The sequence below is a fragment of the Hylaeus anthracinus genome, unplaced genomic scaffold (assembly GCF_026225885.1).
Source record: "Hylaeus anthracinus isolate JK02 unplaced genomic scaffold, UHH_iyHylAnth1.0_haploid 11985, whole genome shotgun sequence".
Classification (NCBI taxonomy): Eukaryota; Metazoa; Arthropoda; class Insecta; order Hymenoptera; family Colletidae; genus Hylaeus; species Hylaeus anthracinus.
In genome coordinates this window covers 1,317,113-1,332,914 of record NW_026534333.1, presented here as the reverse complement: position 1 = coordinate 1,332,914, position 15,802 = coordinate 1,317,113, and the positions used below count along the sequence as shown (strand labels likewise).

At 42.1% G+C, this 15,802-nt stretch overlaps 1 protein-coding gene and 1 long non-coding RNA gene across 2 annotated transcripts; both read right to left on the bottom strand.

The window, feature by feature from the left end:
• Positions 1-330: 330 nt before the first annotated feature.
• Positions 331-2,344, bottom strand: LOC128887044 (uncharacterized). The gene is made up of 2 exons (XR_008459961.1): positions 869-2,344; positions 331-784 (listed from the first exon to the last, which is right to left on the bottom strand). It is a non-coding gene; the product is annotated as an uncharacterized LOC128887044 (long non-coding RNA).
• Positions 2,345-2,902: 558 nt separating this feature from the next.
• LOC128887030 (protein big brother-like) lies at positions 2,903-15,059 on the bottom strand. The gene is made up of 3 exons (XM_054142454.1): positions 14,634-15,059; positions 13,194-13,385; positions 2,903-4,835 (listed from the first exon to the last, which is right to left on the bottom strand). Exons 1-3 carry the CDS (start codon positions 14,823-14,825, stop codon positions 4,461-4,463), a joined length of 759 nt encoding a protein of 252 aa, XP_053998429.1. The 5' UTR covers positions 14,826-15,059; the 3' UTR covers positions 2,903-4,460.
• Between the last annotated feature and the right edge of the window lie 743 nt (positions 15,060-15,802).

Genomic DNA, 15,802 nt, shown 5'->3' with positions numbered 1-15,802 from the left:
ATATATATAAAATAATCGTGAGATATAGTTCTGTAACTATACTCATTCACAATGAGTATCATCGTGTGAATTAATTACCAAAGATGAAATTTGTTGTTCTGATCATCGAGGAATTTTGATAAACAAGAACATCATTTCCCAATCAGTGCGTCGAAAAATGATTAAGTTAATTTATTAAACAAAAAAACTCGACGTATTTATTCTTCTATCATTTTTAACCGAACATGGCAACCAAGGAAATGTTACTTCCTGTCTACGTTTGTCTCTGGGATTTGTGACCGAAAGGACAATTTTATGGGATTCGGGTAACGATTGAAAAGGTGAGCGTAGTTCGACGGAAATTACATTTAATCGATAAACAGCTTTTTACAATCGGAGCGCGATCTCCGCGCTCGCTCGTCACTCGTGGGTATTTCCCAGAGTTATACGCACGCACACTGCTCGAAGCCGCGAGAAATTAACCTAAACGATCTTTACAAATATGTACAATGCAACGAAAAATACGATACATAATATTGCGTGACGAGTCGGTGTTGCTCGATGCGTACCAGATACTGGGACTGTTACGATATTTTAATGTGTATTTGAATACTTATTGGTTGTTCGTATGACGCGAACGAAGTTTCTGTATTAGGATATTGGAACATGTTTATTTGTATAATGAAACCTTTAAAATACAATTACTCGAATATTACTATTCGAATAATTGAGTTTACGAACGTCAGTATACGAATATTGAGTACTCGAGTGCCATTATTCGAACACACGAGTACTCGGAACAACACTTTTCAAATATTTCAACAGTCGAGTGTACAATTATTCTAATATCGACTTAAAATGAAAAAGTTTTTGCATATTTGCACCGAACACCCAAATAAACATATAAAAAGAAAGCGAACATATCTTTCATTTGTACACGATTTTCCTCGGATATACACTCAATCATTCAAATACAGAATACTTCGATAAAAAGTCCCAGAGCCTGTTCCTAAATAAAAAAAAATCGTTCGATGACGCTCTGGCGCGCGATCCCGGAATTCCGAGTGAGATCCAGTGAATCATTCCGATCGCTGGATCGTGACGCATCGATCAATCTTTCGCTTCGTTGGGAATTCCGGAGAGCCTTACGATCGCGTGCTTTGCCTTTCCATCCAGACGCATCTTATTCTCTTTGAAGAATTAAAGATTCACTTAAAATTACGATCTCGAAAGCTCGATGGCATCGTTGGAAAGGGAAATAGTTTACAACCGAAACAGATGAACCAATTTGTCGCGAAATTGAAACAATTACAGTATCATTCTTTACAGAAAACGTACGTGCGTCGTTCGATTTCTGATTCCACTGTGAAAGCATCGTACCTTCCCGTGCTTCGTTTATTACAAATTTATTCAAAGCCTCTACTTATTCAAAACTTGTATTTATTTGTGTCGCGATACTCGTGTATCGGAAATAATTTACGTCGCGCTCGTTTTTCAGTTAACTCCGTCTTTATTTCGCAGTAATCCCCGCTTTCGAGTCGCGATTTTTGCCTCGTACACAAGACTCGTCGTTGCGACATTCGTTGAGCTTTCGAATCAATATTGTTTCTTGAAACCAGGGACCACCGCAATTGCTACTACTTGGAGCGTTTCTATTCGCTAAATGATCCTGGTAACAGGCTAACGAGTGAATTGCTTAAATTTATTATACGATAGATGGATAAAGAAACTGAGAATTTTTCAATTATACACAAAGCAAGTATTACAGTTTAAATGATCAATGGCAACGTGATGAAATTCGCGCGCGCGCGCGCGCGCAATAGCACTCGAACGGGGGGCAGTATATAATAAATTTGTCATTGGAGTTGACCATTGGAAACACCAATAATGTTTATGTATATATATTTCCGAGCGACTTATTATGTAAGGGGAGAGTGAACCATGTGGATGGTGTTTTAAACGATGGTAGGCAAATTCAAGGTAACTTCGATCTACCCAAACTGAGTTAAGAGAATATAATTATATTAATGTAAGTAATAGACTGTGAACAGTGCCGAGTAATTTTCACTCGGTCCAAAATTACAAACACAAAAAACAAACGCCTAATAGAAATCGTAATTCCTTCCAGGTCTGATCTTTCTTCTTCTCTACAATATTTTTAACGAACGTTCCGATTGGCTGACCCGTATTTGCCAATTATTTGCTCTGAAATTCTACAAGTAATCCGTATTTTTTGACAAGTTTTCGAGAAACGCCGTTCACCATCCACATCGATCTCTAATTCTAAGTTGATATGTTATCGGAGACCGGGCTCGTTACTATTACGCGACACCATTCTTCAGTTTGAGGGATGGAAGCCTCGTCGCACCTTCGAGAAGAGATCAGAGGTTAAAACGTGTCGTTATCATGTCACCTACAGAAATATATGAGCTCAAATTTCTAGTGAAATTGCTTAGGATGCACTTCGAGACAACCGTGTCTCGCGCTAGAGAGCTCGAGAAATTTCCTCCGAGTGGGATTCGGGTCCATTGACCGGAATTGTTGACAAAGGGTATTTTACTATTGGCGAGGATGAAATAACAATTTATAGATAATATAGATAAATATTTAAAAACAGACAGAGTAGTAAAATGGAAACAGATATTTATGATTTATTTAAGGAGAGGTTATGTGGTCTTATCGGGTGACCTATTCAGTTAGAGGCCTGGCAGGCTAGAAAACAATTGATGATCGAAAATTTGAGAATCCCAAGATTCTTGCTGGTAAATAAAAACACGGAATAACCAAAGTCCTCGAGATACAACAAATTTGATGTTACTCAAGCAACCAAGGTAGCAAGAGCACGCGATTTAAACCTGAAACCGAGATGGATTCCCATTCGTCCAGGTACTATCTCTGAGTTAAGAGAATATAATTATATGAAGAACAACAAATGTTGCATATTTAATACTCGTAGAACACACTCGTAAGCAATTTCATCAATTCGTAAGTTCCGTTGCACGGCGCGACGAGGCACACGCAATCTTGGTATCCATTCCGAACCACAAATGGTGAGCTTTCTTTCGATCGAGTCATCCTACAGATTCGTTGCTGCGACGTGATACCGTTTGACTAACGATACATTCCTTATACCTAATAGTATAGTTAATGGAACAAATATGACGATCTACTTAATCGCGTAAGTGACTCGCAACACTTCCACGAAGTGAAGTGAAACGGTATCACTTTACGCGAGGCTGTAAACTCGCGTAAAATCGCTATATTTGTTCCCCTAACGATACATACTCTCTTCGTCCACCAGAGAAAAAGAGAAAACGAAACGCTTCGTTAAGGTTCTCCGTAACGTCGCGTATAAAAAAAAAAACAATTGCAGGGTTGTCTCCTCTCTGTCCGTTCGAACGGAGCGTCGCCGTTGATGGAATCCCCAAGGATTCGTAGGGAAGAATCCATAAACGCTGTCAAAACCTTACGCGACTAGCGTGCCTTATCATCGTTACAATTGTACATAGAAATTCGGCGTTGTTGCGACGATGCTCACTGCGACGTTCTCAAACTTCAAAGACAGTTCGACGGTGCAGTATACAGATTCCTTGTATACTTTGGAGAGTTCACCTCGGATCCAAACGTTTGAACCACCGATGTTAACCGTGTGACTTCGCGTTGCATCGATTCGATCGATCTTTCGGACGCATTGACCGCCTTTCGTCAGAAGATTGACAGGATCTAGCTGGATCAAGCTCTATGAGAGGGATTAACGCCATTCGGTCAATCTACCGGTCCTTGATCTTGTTCGAGGGACCTTTACGCGTATCTTCAATTGATTACAAAACTCTTCACGATGTGGGGACTCTCGGAGTGGGATCTCACGGTTTCAGAAGGACGTCTCCAACGTTGGGAGAGTGTCTTGCAAAGGACCATCGTTACCTTCGATTCGATACAGGTGAATAATAGCTTTGAAGGTAGGTACTCTTCGATCCGTTGACAAAATTCCGTTGCGTCGGTCGATAATTCCTCAGGTCTCGGGAGTACTAGATTTCTACTCCCTCACATTTTTAACACGGACACCCCTTGATTCACGCGTGGAACAGTTCTCACTTAGGATACCTCGATCCATACACGAGTCGAGTCATCTTGGACCGCGCAGCTTCCTAAAACGTCTCGGCTCGTGGTGTCGCCGACCTTTCCTCCACCAGCCTTCAAACTCACGAAAGTACTTCGTCTACTCGAAATCGTCAGACTCAAACGCAAGCCACCCTCCAGAACATTACAAACGCCCCTCTAGCATCGCACTTCCTGATCGCAGAGATCTCCTATCCCTCGAATCACATACCAAACGATCTGTACTTCTCGGGAACCAACGTCGCCGCGTATGTCGCGCGATTCTCACCTTCTGGCAGCTTCCAGGACACTGAAAGGCGATCAGGACGTGAGCCGGGATCGGAGAAAAGTCAAGAGGTCTTGCTGGCGAGCTTCTCGCTGCCTCAGTAAGCCCTCAGTCCGCCTTCCAACTCGGGATCCTGTCGGTGGGCGAGGTGAGGCTCGATTCCTCTGGTCGTTCCCGTGCCAGTTCCCGTCACGTGATGCCCGTGGTGCCCGTGGTGGTGATGGTGATGATGATGATGGTGATTCAGGTGCGGTGGCTGCGCGGCTACGTTTCTGTACGCCCTCTGTTTCTCGTCGAACTCGCGCACTCGCTGGCTGTAACGCTCCAGCTGATCGCGAAGCACAGCGTCCTCTTCAGCGGCCCGTTTCTCGTCGAACTCCAGGCAACCGACACCGTCCAGTCTCTCCAGGTCGATCCATCCGCGCCACAGCACGCACACTCCGTTCATTATCAGCTGGGACCTCAGGTGCACCTGGAATCAAAACGAAGGACTCTGGTGAGCACTTGGGGCTGCTCTGATTCGTAAGCTCTGATTCGTAAGCTCTGATTCGTAAGCTCTGATTCGTAAGCTCTGATTCGTAAGCTCTGATTCGTAAGCTCTGATTCGTAAGCTCTGATTCGTAAAACCGATCAGCATTTTTATTTTTTTAGATTAACAAACCGCACAAAATCGCACGCGCGATTCTCAATCCCTCCGCGTGGCAAAGAAACTCGAGAGCACTCGCTCGAGCAACACGCACCGAGGAGCATCGTAGTAATTGTCTAACTGACAAGAAACCGGTACACGCTTCCACTTTTCCGTTCGGATGTTCGGACACGATTCCTCACCCTCCCCCCGTCTCCGAGGATGATTGTACATCGTGGATGCGTCGTGGGAGGGGTCGATTAAGGCTCTCGTAATATTAAGACCTAACCCGCCTTCAAGTTTCAATCATGTTTTGGCCCCCTCTCCTACCTCGACCCCCATACCTCAACCGTTTCTTATTTCCAGAGAACGATTACGCAGATTGGACGGTACAAGCTTCGGGGAAAGATGAAATTGCGAGGTCGGCGATGATCCTCGAGGAGGATAATTCTTCTTTTTTTTTTTTTTTGCCAAGTTGCGAGAAATCTTTTTCAATTTTATCGTTACGAAAAGTCACGGTGCGACCGATTTGTTTTTGTGAGATTTTCTGGTGAATATTATTGCGATCGACGCTTGGAGTATTTTTCTGTTATTGTCGGAGATTTTGTTACATCGTATCCTGTATATTAGAGATATATGAATTTATCTATATCGAACGTATTATATATATAGCCTATATATTAGAGATTTATATAAATATGTTTGCAACTCGAGTGTAATTAAACTCGAACGTTCAGGGAAAATGTAACTAGTTCAGCACAAACATATGATGTTGCAGAATTTATTATTATCAATATGAAAGGAAGCATTTTGAAACATTTACAGTTTTCAATAAAGGATTTAGATGGTTCGAGGCCTGAAGGCAATATAATACTACAGAACTAGTTGTATCGAGCAAATTATGTGATTTAGCTGCCAAGAAATTCAGGCTTCATAATATTCGTTTAAAAGGGGAAAGATTGAACAATAACGTTACTACTTTATTTTATATTTCATATACGAAGTTCTCTACATTCAAATTGTGTCCACGTCATTTGATTTTGTCTCGGGTATTAAGCAAAATTAAATGCCAACCGCTTGTTCCGTTTCATCCCTTCCCTCACCCTCACCGCCAATCAGTTCACATAACGTACTCAGGTTCCACTGTATTCGTTTTAAATCGTTCGTGTACTTGCCGTTATCGCATCGAACGAAAGTCGGTCCCGATGTTGTAAAAAAATCATGCTCGACGGAGCGCGAACGACGGGCACGGAAATTTTCAGAGGACTAAACGACTAAACGGTCCTTGGTTTTACGACACGGGCTCGACGTTGACCAGAGAACAATTTACGCGAAGCAAGAAGGGACGGAAAGGGCCTTAACCGTCGGGTCCCGAAAAAGTCGAACGGGTAATTATCTCGGGTCAGCTCAACAGGGTTATTTTATTTCCTGGCGAATGGCCCCGTTTCCGGCCGCGTTGTAAAGTTACGGACCAGTCACAAAACTCGAGCTGTCCGTGGAAAATCTATCGAAGCTCTCCTTCCTCCCCAGCCATAGTTTCTTCGAAATCGTTGTTTCCTTCGTGGATCTCAAGAAGGAAAATCTATAATTTCATCCAGCATTTAATTGGCAAAATTGATGCCTCCGTGGCACGATTATACTCAATCGTACACCGCGAGGAAAGATTTATAACACGAGGTTCGATGAATCCAAACGGAATGAATTCTTTCTTTGTTAAAAATTAGGAACACGACGGTGTTGCGTAACATATAATTCCACGCAGGTTGGTCTCGTATCGGTAGCTTAAACAAAATCTGACCTGAGCGTACAACCGAAATTATTATTCAATTTTATTTGATTTTATTTTATTTTATCGACACTTTACGGTTGCAAAGCGTCGACGTTCAGCTGCTCAACACGTTGGCTGTCGGACTCAAACACGTCGAAATTTCTATGAAATTAAAATTTTGCCTCGAGATTGTTGAAGGTTAGATGATTTAAGATTTGTCGTAGAATTGAATTTTTTAACCCTGCCAAATTCTAGAATCCTATCCAAATTGATTTTCATTGTCGCCTCACACGTGTCAAATGTCAAACATTGAATCGTCGTCGAAATATACGTTGTGAAAGACTAATTTTCCGTGAAACGACGGGCACAAAAATTGTGGAACAGCGTAACAGAAACACGTGGAACGAGAAACCATCGTTACGAGCCTCGTCTCATTCTTTTCATTCCTTTTTTTTTTTTTTTTTTTTCATCGAAGCATACAGCTGGTTGTCGACACGAAGCGACAATGTAACTGCACAGCGTGCGACTCTTTGTAGAATCATAATCGACTCACGGGAGTCGACAGCGGGCGACTGCAAACTCTCCGTCGGCTACGATAATCGAATCGTTTGTCGCCTTTTATGAAAAGAAAGACTGTGGAGAGTAAAACCAGGGAGAAATCGGTAATGTTTACGGGCAATATTTTCATGAAATATTTATGAAAGAGTTGCGCGGATATGAAAATTCATGGATTTTTATAAATTCATAATGGATGCATGTTGTACAAGTACGAAGGATCGTGCATATTATAAATTCAAAACGAATGCACGAAAAATGTATAAAAGTCTGGAAATTCATGGATTTTGTACATATATCCATCAAAGGTAGAAGTTTAAAGGGAAGAAGTTGATGGAAGAGTTATACTTTGGCAATGTTGAGACTGTGTTTCGAATATTCAGGTCGTTAGTATATACGAAGTATACAAATAGTCGAGTATTTGAATGGTATTTGAATATCTGGTAATTCTTATATTATTCGATTACAAAAAAGTTCATCAAGACCCGATCCTACTCCAGATGGAGGCTTGCAATGAAACAGCGGACGACACGTGAATCGCATACGTCCTTCGAGAGCTGCGAATCCGACGGGTTTCCCCGTTACGTGTCACGCGGTGTGTTTCATGAATCCCAAGACGTGCAGCACTCGTTCGTATGTCAAAATCTGTTGTAGGTGGTACCTGACGTCAACCCGTTCTCATGGCAAACCTCCAACGCGAACGAATTCCACGAAATCACGTTATGCAAACAAATCTCCTTTTACGATTTCATTCTTTTGGCGTGCGCCTTTTCTGGCGCTCTCAACTTGGAAGTTTACATTGGGTTTACGTACAAGTACTTCGATACAAATAAGAAAAATACAGGATAATTTGCATGTCAAATGGGAACAAGTGATAATTAACGATGGTCATCGAGTAATAACATTTTTGAAAATAATTTTCGAATTGAGAAACCTAAGTTATTTACGAAACACCTCGATACGTTCTTGTACAATTTATTTAACTCCACAACTCGAGGATCTTTCATTTTTCCTTCGAGACTCCGGTTACTGCGTTTCCACTGTAGCCTAAAAAAAAAAAAAAAAGAAATCCTAAGCAAACGTGGACCAAAGAAAGACAAAAGGATCCCCTAAAGACACACGCTGCTGACCGTACGGGTGTCCTAACCGATCGTCCTTTCCGCCAGGACACAGTTGACGAATGTACGCCCAAAGGCATTGTTGCTCCTAGTGGACCAAACGCAAAAAGGCACGGCACCGCCCATCGAAAAACAAAAGAACCGTCGAAATAGCCGGTCGTTTGTCTCGTGACTGTTTTACAGGCCCTTTCCACCCTTTCGGGGATTTTTCACCCCTTTCGGTTCCTAACGGCGGGGTCGAGCGACGCGCTGCGCGCCTCTCCGCTGCTTTTTTTCTTCTTAACCCCTTCTATGCTACTGTAGTCACCCGTTAGAATCATTCGAAACAGAAATACTTCGCTTTTTAAAGTGGTTCGATCCTAAGGTACTCCAATATTAAACGGTTTCTATTCTGAGATGCTTCGATACTAATTCTAAAGTCTTCCACTTATAAAGTGTTTTGAAACAAAAATGATTTAATTTTAAACTGCTTCGATTCTAAGATACTCCGACACTACGATGCTTCATCTCTGAAATAGTTCAACGCCAAAAAATACATACCGATCTTAAACTGCTCTAATCTAAAAATGCATCGATCCTAAATTTCAGCAGCCATAAAGATGCTTGGTAAAACGCGTCGATCCTAAACACTTGAAACAGGCAGTAAGATAGAAAGAATGCCAACGAAAAACTGAACCGTATCGAAAGGGTTAATTCTGTCCGACTTCGGCACAGCGGACCTCTGCGACATGCAAATGCGGCTGCGAAAGGGTTGTATCGTCGTGAAAGAGACGCACGCGTTACAGTTTAAATATCGTCGACTATTATACAGGCGATAATGGGTCACGCCCCTGGCGAAGCAGTCGTAGAAAGGTGTGAAATGGATTCTGATAGCTTTTTCTGCCCAACCCCCTCGTGAGAACGAGTTAAACGATGCTACGAGCGTGACCGGGTGTCTCTTGGATTTTTAACGACGGTTTTGCCCTTCTTGTTTTTTCGCGTTTTTTCAGAGGGTCGCAATACTAGAGTCAGACGGTCTGACAGCAGTCCATTTGTATCGAGGTGCGCTGACGTCTTGGAGTCGCAGGGGATACAGAGCTTCGTATGTTTTACTCTTCTTGGTATTATTAACACTAAGGCCGATCGCACACGGGCGCAACCGATCAGTTTCGAACCACTCCGAAACTAGTTGCATGCTACCGTGGATCTAGGTGAAACAAAGATAGTAGGTAAACCAAAAAGCGCAAACGGTTCGCAACACCAATTTCAATCGCCGTCTTCAAATTCTTGTATACGGTTCTTATATACAATTTAGTTCTACGTAAAATATTTTTGTATTCAATCCATTCACTGGCGGGCAAAGGAGGACGTTAAAAAAAGTGCCAAATTTGTATCCCGCCTAAAATATTAATCAGGTATTATTCTATAGATTCTGCACTTCGAATAAATCTGTTCGCATTAAACGGAGCGAGCTCGAAATTCTTTTCTTACGGATTTGAAAGAATAATCGTATCGCGATGGAATGATAACAAAGTTCGTACCGATCGCGAGAGACGAGCATTCGTAACAAAGCTTTTGCTCGTGCTTGTTGGCTCGTGGAATTTTACGATTGGAAGGAGGAAAAAAGATTCCTGCCCGAGGAACCAGAGTAGTTCCTCGAACTTATATTTAGCCCACCGAAAGGACTACCGAGTATCCCACAGAGGTGTAAATCATCTTGACCTAAGTCAACGCGTTTCGATTTCGGCCAAGAAATTTATGCCTCGAAACGCTATAATACGCGATGCTCCTGTAGTATATTGCGTTCTCTCCCTCCTTGAGATGGAAGCAGGGAATTAAAGAAACATAAACGAGTGGACATTTAGATAAACGTGGCGTGATGTCAATTCAATTTATTTTACAATTGGAAAGTTTTCAGCATCGACAAGTCTAAAGTTGATCATTCGCAACTTTAACCTTCCGAAGTTGAACATTATTAATCTCAAGATTACCAATATTACGTTGCCAACTACGATATTACCAACATGATACTATCAACTCTAACAATGGTAAAACGTGTAACGCTTCCACAATCACCGACGCCGATATACCCAGCATATACCTTCTCAACTTCACCAAAACGAATCCCTCCTTTAATATCATTCATAATCGATTTCCATTCGCAGCATGCGTTCGTGAATCACTAGATCGGCGCGCAACTACACCTCGAGCCTGTCAGCAGCCGCGTTTCTAGATTTGTCTCGCGATCAGGGAACCGGAGTCCCGGCTAACGATTCATTATTTTCCTACTCGAGAAGAGAAGACGCACGAGGTGCGCTTTGGTTGTTTACACGACGACCCGCGGCCACCGTTTTGTTTTAATCGACAATGAGCAGAGGAGAGAAAGAGACGTAATAAAGAGCGAACGTACGGCAGCACGTGTCTGCTTGGCATTGTCTAACGTTCGTTCCCCGTAGAGAGGAAATAATTAAGGGAGAGATCTCGCGAGCGAGATAGAGCTCGATAAAGACCAGCTAAATGAAAGGGTGCTCGCTGCTCTCGTTTGGAATTCCCCGCTTTACGTCGATCTTATCGAGGATCCTTCCACGCTCGATTCTGCCGCCCCCCCTTTTTCAAAATCGGTGCGCGTTCCCCGTGACGCAACGTTTTTCCGCTTGCTGATTTCTTTTCGAACGATTTTTCAACTGATTGTTAAGTAAGTAGCGAAGCTACTTTTGCGACTAAATTCATCAAAAATTGTCGTAAATTATTGTCAAACTTATAAAATAATTAGATTCTAGCAAAAGACTCTCGGCTCATCCGTCGGTGGATCCCAAGAGGGACAGAGGAAGATTTATGAACCATCATGTACAGGGTGTCTGGAGGAGACTGCGGGCATCTGGCATCGACCTCTCAGGTCCTTTCACGGATTTGGAAAAGCGCTAATTGGTTCGAGTAGCTTCTAATGTCTCTATAACCTGTGGACTTTGTTGCTTCTACATAACTGAGAACAAATATGTAGTATTTCTAACCTCCAGTCCTAAGCTTCTTCAACGTGTAACCTCTAGCCTCTAATATATTCCTAACATTTAACCTCTGGTGTTTTTATAGTGCTTGTACGTCTCAAATACTCCTAACCTCTAATCTTGAATGCATTTGCCTTCTAGACTCTAGTGCCTCGGACACTCTAACATTTAGTACTTTTAGACTCTAACCTCTAATTTTTACACTGTATCTTTCTAATGTATCACAAGATCTCTCTAATGTCTCGCGAGTAGCGTTTCTAATATGTAGTGCTTCTACTTCTGAAACACCTGCAACCTTTAGCCTTTAGTGCCTCTATATTCTAGAGCCTGGAACCTAGACTCTAGTGCTTCTAGCATCTAATACTTCCAGCCACGCTATCTAGTTACACGCTTCGTGTTTATCGTATATAAAATATTTCAAGTAATTTCCAAGTAGTTTCCACATTTGAAGTATCGATAATAGCAAATGGAAACAAGGAATCTTATCGTGGGGAAAGCGTGCGCAAAATGTGAACGCGCGCAGTTTACAAAATGGCGGATTCGCGACGGACCTATCGATCGCGATGGTGACTGACGCCCTGGCCTCGCTCCTCCGTTGACGCTGGCGCACGAGAACATCTACCAATTTTACGAACGAACTGCATTCCCACTCGTATGAAAAAGGAAATGATTCAACACCAAAGGAGAACCTTTAGTTATCTGATAACACACTATCCAAGCTTAACGAATTGATTCGTCAGCTTTCTTTTTTTAATTTTAAAATGCTTCGGTTACGAAAACACTTCGAGGCAAAAGTCAATTCCAAAATACCTCAATCTTAAAATGCTTTAACCCTGAAATGCTTCAAAACCAATACATTTCGACCTCAAACTGTTTCATCCCTAAAATGATTCGGTGCCAAAGAGAAACCTTTAGTTTTTGAAGAAATGCTTCGAGTGTATGATCCTTTAACCCTGAAATTCTTCAAAACCAATACATTTCGACCTCAAACTGTTTTGAGACAAAACTGTTTCATCCCTAAAATGATTCGGTGCCAAAGAGAAACCTTTAGTTTTTGAAGAAATGCTTCCAGTGTATGATCCTTTAACCCTGAAATGCTTCAAGAACAATACACTTCGACCTGAAACTGTTTTTCACCCCTAAAATGATTCAGTACCAATGAAAAAGCTTCAGTTGTCTGCTAACGCAACATCCGAAAGTTTCACAAATTGATTCGTCAGCAAACCCCGGGATAAGTCAGGCTCCAATACCCCGTGGAGACGAGCGAAAAATTTAGGACCGGATGTCCCTCTCGTTCTGTCGAGAACGCTGACACGGTGACACCATTGTTCGAGAGGTAGAAACGGATACTAAATTGCTCGTGGGGGCGACGCACACGACCCGTCCCGTGACATACGACGCCAAGGACACGAAAACCAGACGTCCCGTTTCAACCTGGCCCCGTATAATGACCTCCCATTTGTCGACTAGCAATCCTCCAATTAGAAACGCCAGCCATTGTCGAGCGCGCGACGAAACGGGCGCCACTAGCGCACGTTTATCGAAAAGCAACTACGTACAAAGTGCTACGTGCACCGTTGAATTTTTGTTAGGTTTAGTGTTAACGCTAGTAAATCGACATTATTTATTAAAGCGTTACTTCAGTAACACAAATCCGGTAAAAAATCTCCGGAAGACCTAGCGTTGATAGATTAGTAATTCTTTTTAGACACTTACTCCAATCGAGCAAGTGTTTTGTGGGGCGGGGGTGTGTGTTCAAAGATTTATAAAATGCTCCTACCTTGCCACAGTCCTTCTCGAAATCGCAGTCGCTGGAGTCCACTGCGTAGTTTCCAGACGCGTTACCAAAAACGAGCTGAAGATTCGTACCCGTCGCCGTAAACGCGATCTCTGTGTGACCCTCTCGACAGCCATTTTGAAAGCGCACTCGACGTTCCTCCACCGGCCTGTCTCTGTAACCGGTGTATCTGACCTGTAAAACAACCGTTAAACAATCTTTTGATTATCCTCGATTAAATATCATTTCCAATTCAATTCTAATTCAACGTTTGGCAATTTATTTTTTTCACGCAGTAAGTCGGCCAACAATAATATTTGTTTAATTTCTTCGGAGCTCGAAGTGTCGATAAAACGATCGTCGACGAGGTAAAGGTGACCTGATTAAGCTTTAGCATTCGTGGGCAATAGAATACTAAGAGAGCATCTCGAGTTGCTAAGAGATACCAGAAAAAAAAGGCCACGAGTGCGAAGGGTTAAGAATTTGCAGCGATCAATGGAATCGGTAACGAAAATAAAATCAGCTGATTAATTCTCTTCAGCTCCAACGTAACCAAACGAAATCCTAGGAAACCGGGAGATTCCTATCGCGTGAGGAATTTCCTGAGTTCTAATTGAGTCATCTTCTACCACGCAATCTACGATACTTTCTTAACAGTTAATTGCTATCCTAACTCATAACCCAACCATGTAAACTTCGCAAGAAATTCAAGAAATAATAGCGTATAATCACTCCAAACTTTTATTTCATTTATTATCCATTTTTAGCTGTTACTTCGGTATTTTTATCTTTTATTTCATCCTGTATCATTTATTTCTATCTATTACTTCGTTAATTCTCGGAAACTCATGCAGACGTGGTCGACAATTAAGTGCGGACTAAAATAGACGTTGTGAAGTTCGTATGAATCACGAGAGGAAGAGCGTGTAGAGTGTCGAGTAGGTTTCTATTACGTAATTACAAAGTGGAACGAGATACCAATGAGGGTTACTGATAATCGAACAGTTAATAGTAATTTCAAATCTCGATTCTGGAGCACGCTTCAATCATTTTGTATACAAACATTGTATGAATGCAAACAGAGATTCTTCGGCGTGAACGTCAATGACACGGGACATCGTGAAACTATGAAGCATACGTGATATCGAAATAAAATTTTCGCCCAAAAATCATTGAAACGTATGTACTTTTCTAAAATTCACTGTCTTATTCGTTACATTCGTGGATTAGTTACTTCAGTTTTTATTATTGGAACACTCGTGGATTAAGTTAACAGTTTATTTAAAAAAAAAACAGACCATTTTTCGTTTCAATAAGGATGAAATTGTTTTAAATTTTGTTAAGAAAAAAATTGCTTTGAATTTTATTCAAAAGAAAACTGCCCTGAATTTTGCTCGATTTTACTTGATCGAACAAAATAAAAGTAAAAAAAAATGTTCTCACCTCGCTCTCGCGACAGAGTCGCCTGAAGAGTTCGTCGCTGCCAAACTTGTCCTTCTGATCGGGGACCACTTTCGGCACCTTGAAGATGAACCTGGGCCTCGGTTGTTCGTACAGGCCCACACCATCGAAGGGCAGCATGCTCACTCCCAGCCCTCCGGGCCCTCCGGTATGTTCACTCATCGTGTGCATCATCTCGATAACTTTGCTTGATCAACAATGTCCAAAAGATCCCTTGACAACGATAATCAACGAAATCTCCAGTCAAACGGAGACCAACCGATCGAGAATCCGAACAAAGAGCACTCGATAAACCGAATATCGAGTCGATTGCACGGATATCAACGTGTCACAAGCTATCGAAGCAGATCTGCTAAGGACTCGTTCGCGAATACCGCGCATTCGACTGCGCCCAACGGCGTCTCAGTGGAGACTGAAGGACGATCGCACGCGGACCACTCGAGCTCTCTGCGTCCTTGCGCTGACCACGCCCGATGCTCCGCCTCCAACACCTCCCACCCCTCCCGTGGCGTTCAATCGCGAACGAGCTCGCGTACGGACGATCCTCTCCTATTCTCTGCTTCGACGGTCACCCCTTCGTCGCGTCAGAAACGAATTGAGGGATCGCTGGGCGACTACGAAATCGGCGTTACCGGATCTTCGAGAAGCTGAAGCTATCGTGTTTACGTTTCGAGACTTCTAAATGGACGTATCCTAACCGAATGCTCGCACGTTGTGACGAACGTATAGCAGAACGTGTTTCGATTCGTTTATTTATTTATATAAATGGGAATAACCTATTAATATGCAGATGATGTAAGATTACAAGGATGTTTATTTAAATAAGGAATTTAAATTCATGCTTCTTATGTATACAGACGAAGGGCAGAAACGTAAATTAAAGTATGCTCTGTCTTTGAATCTTGTATAATGTGTTGTACATATTTTTTACATGTAGTTGAAAACCAAACAATGGGATACGAATATGATAGAACGAAGGATAAATATTTCTGTTTATGCTAGTGTCGTAAATAATTACATGTGAGGGCATATCATTAGTTTCTGTGGCTAATAATTGCTGGAAGTAAAATAGCAATACGCGACATTTATTGGTTACTGAAATTCAAATATGTATATGAATAAATCGTAATGGCCATCAGGTTGAGACTTAA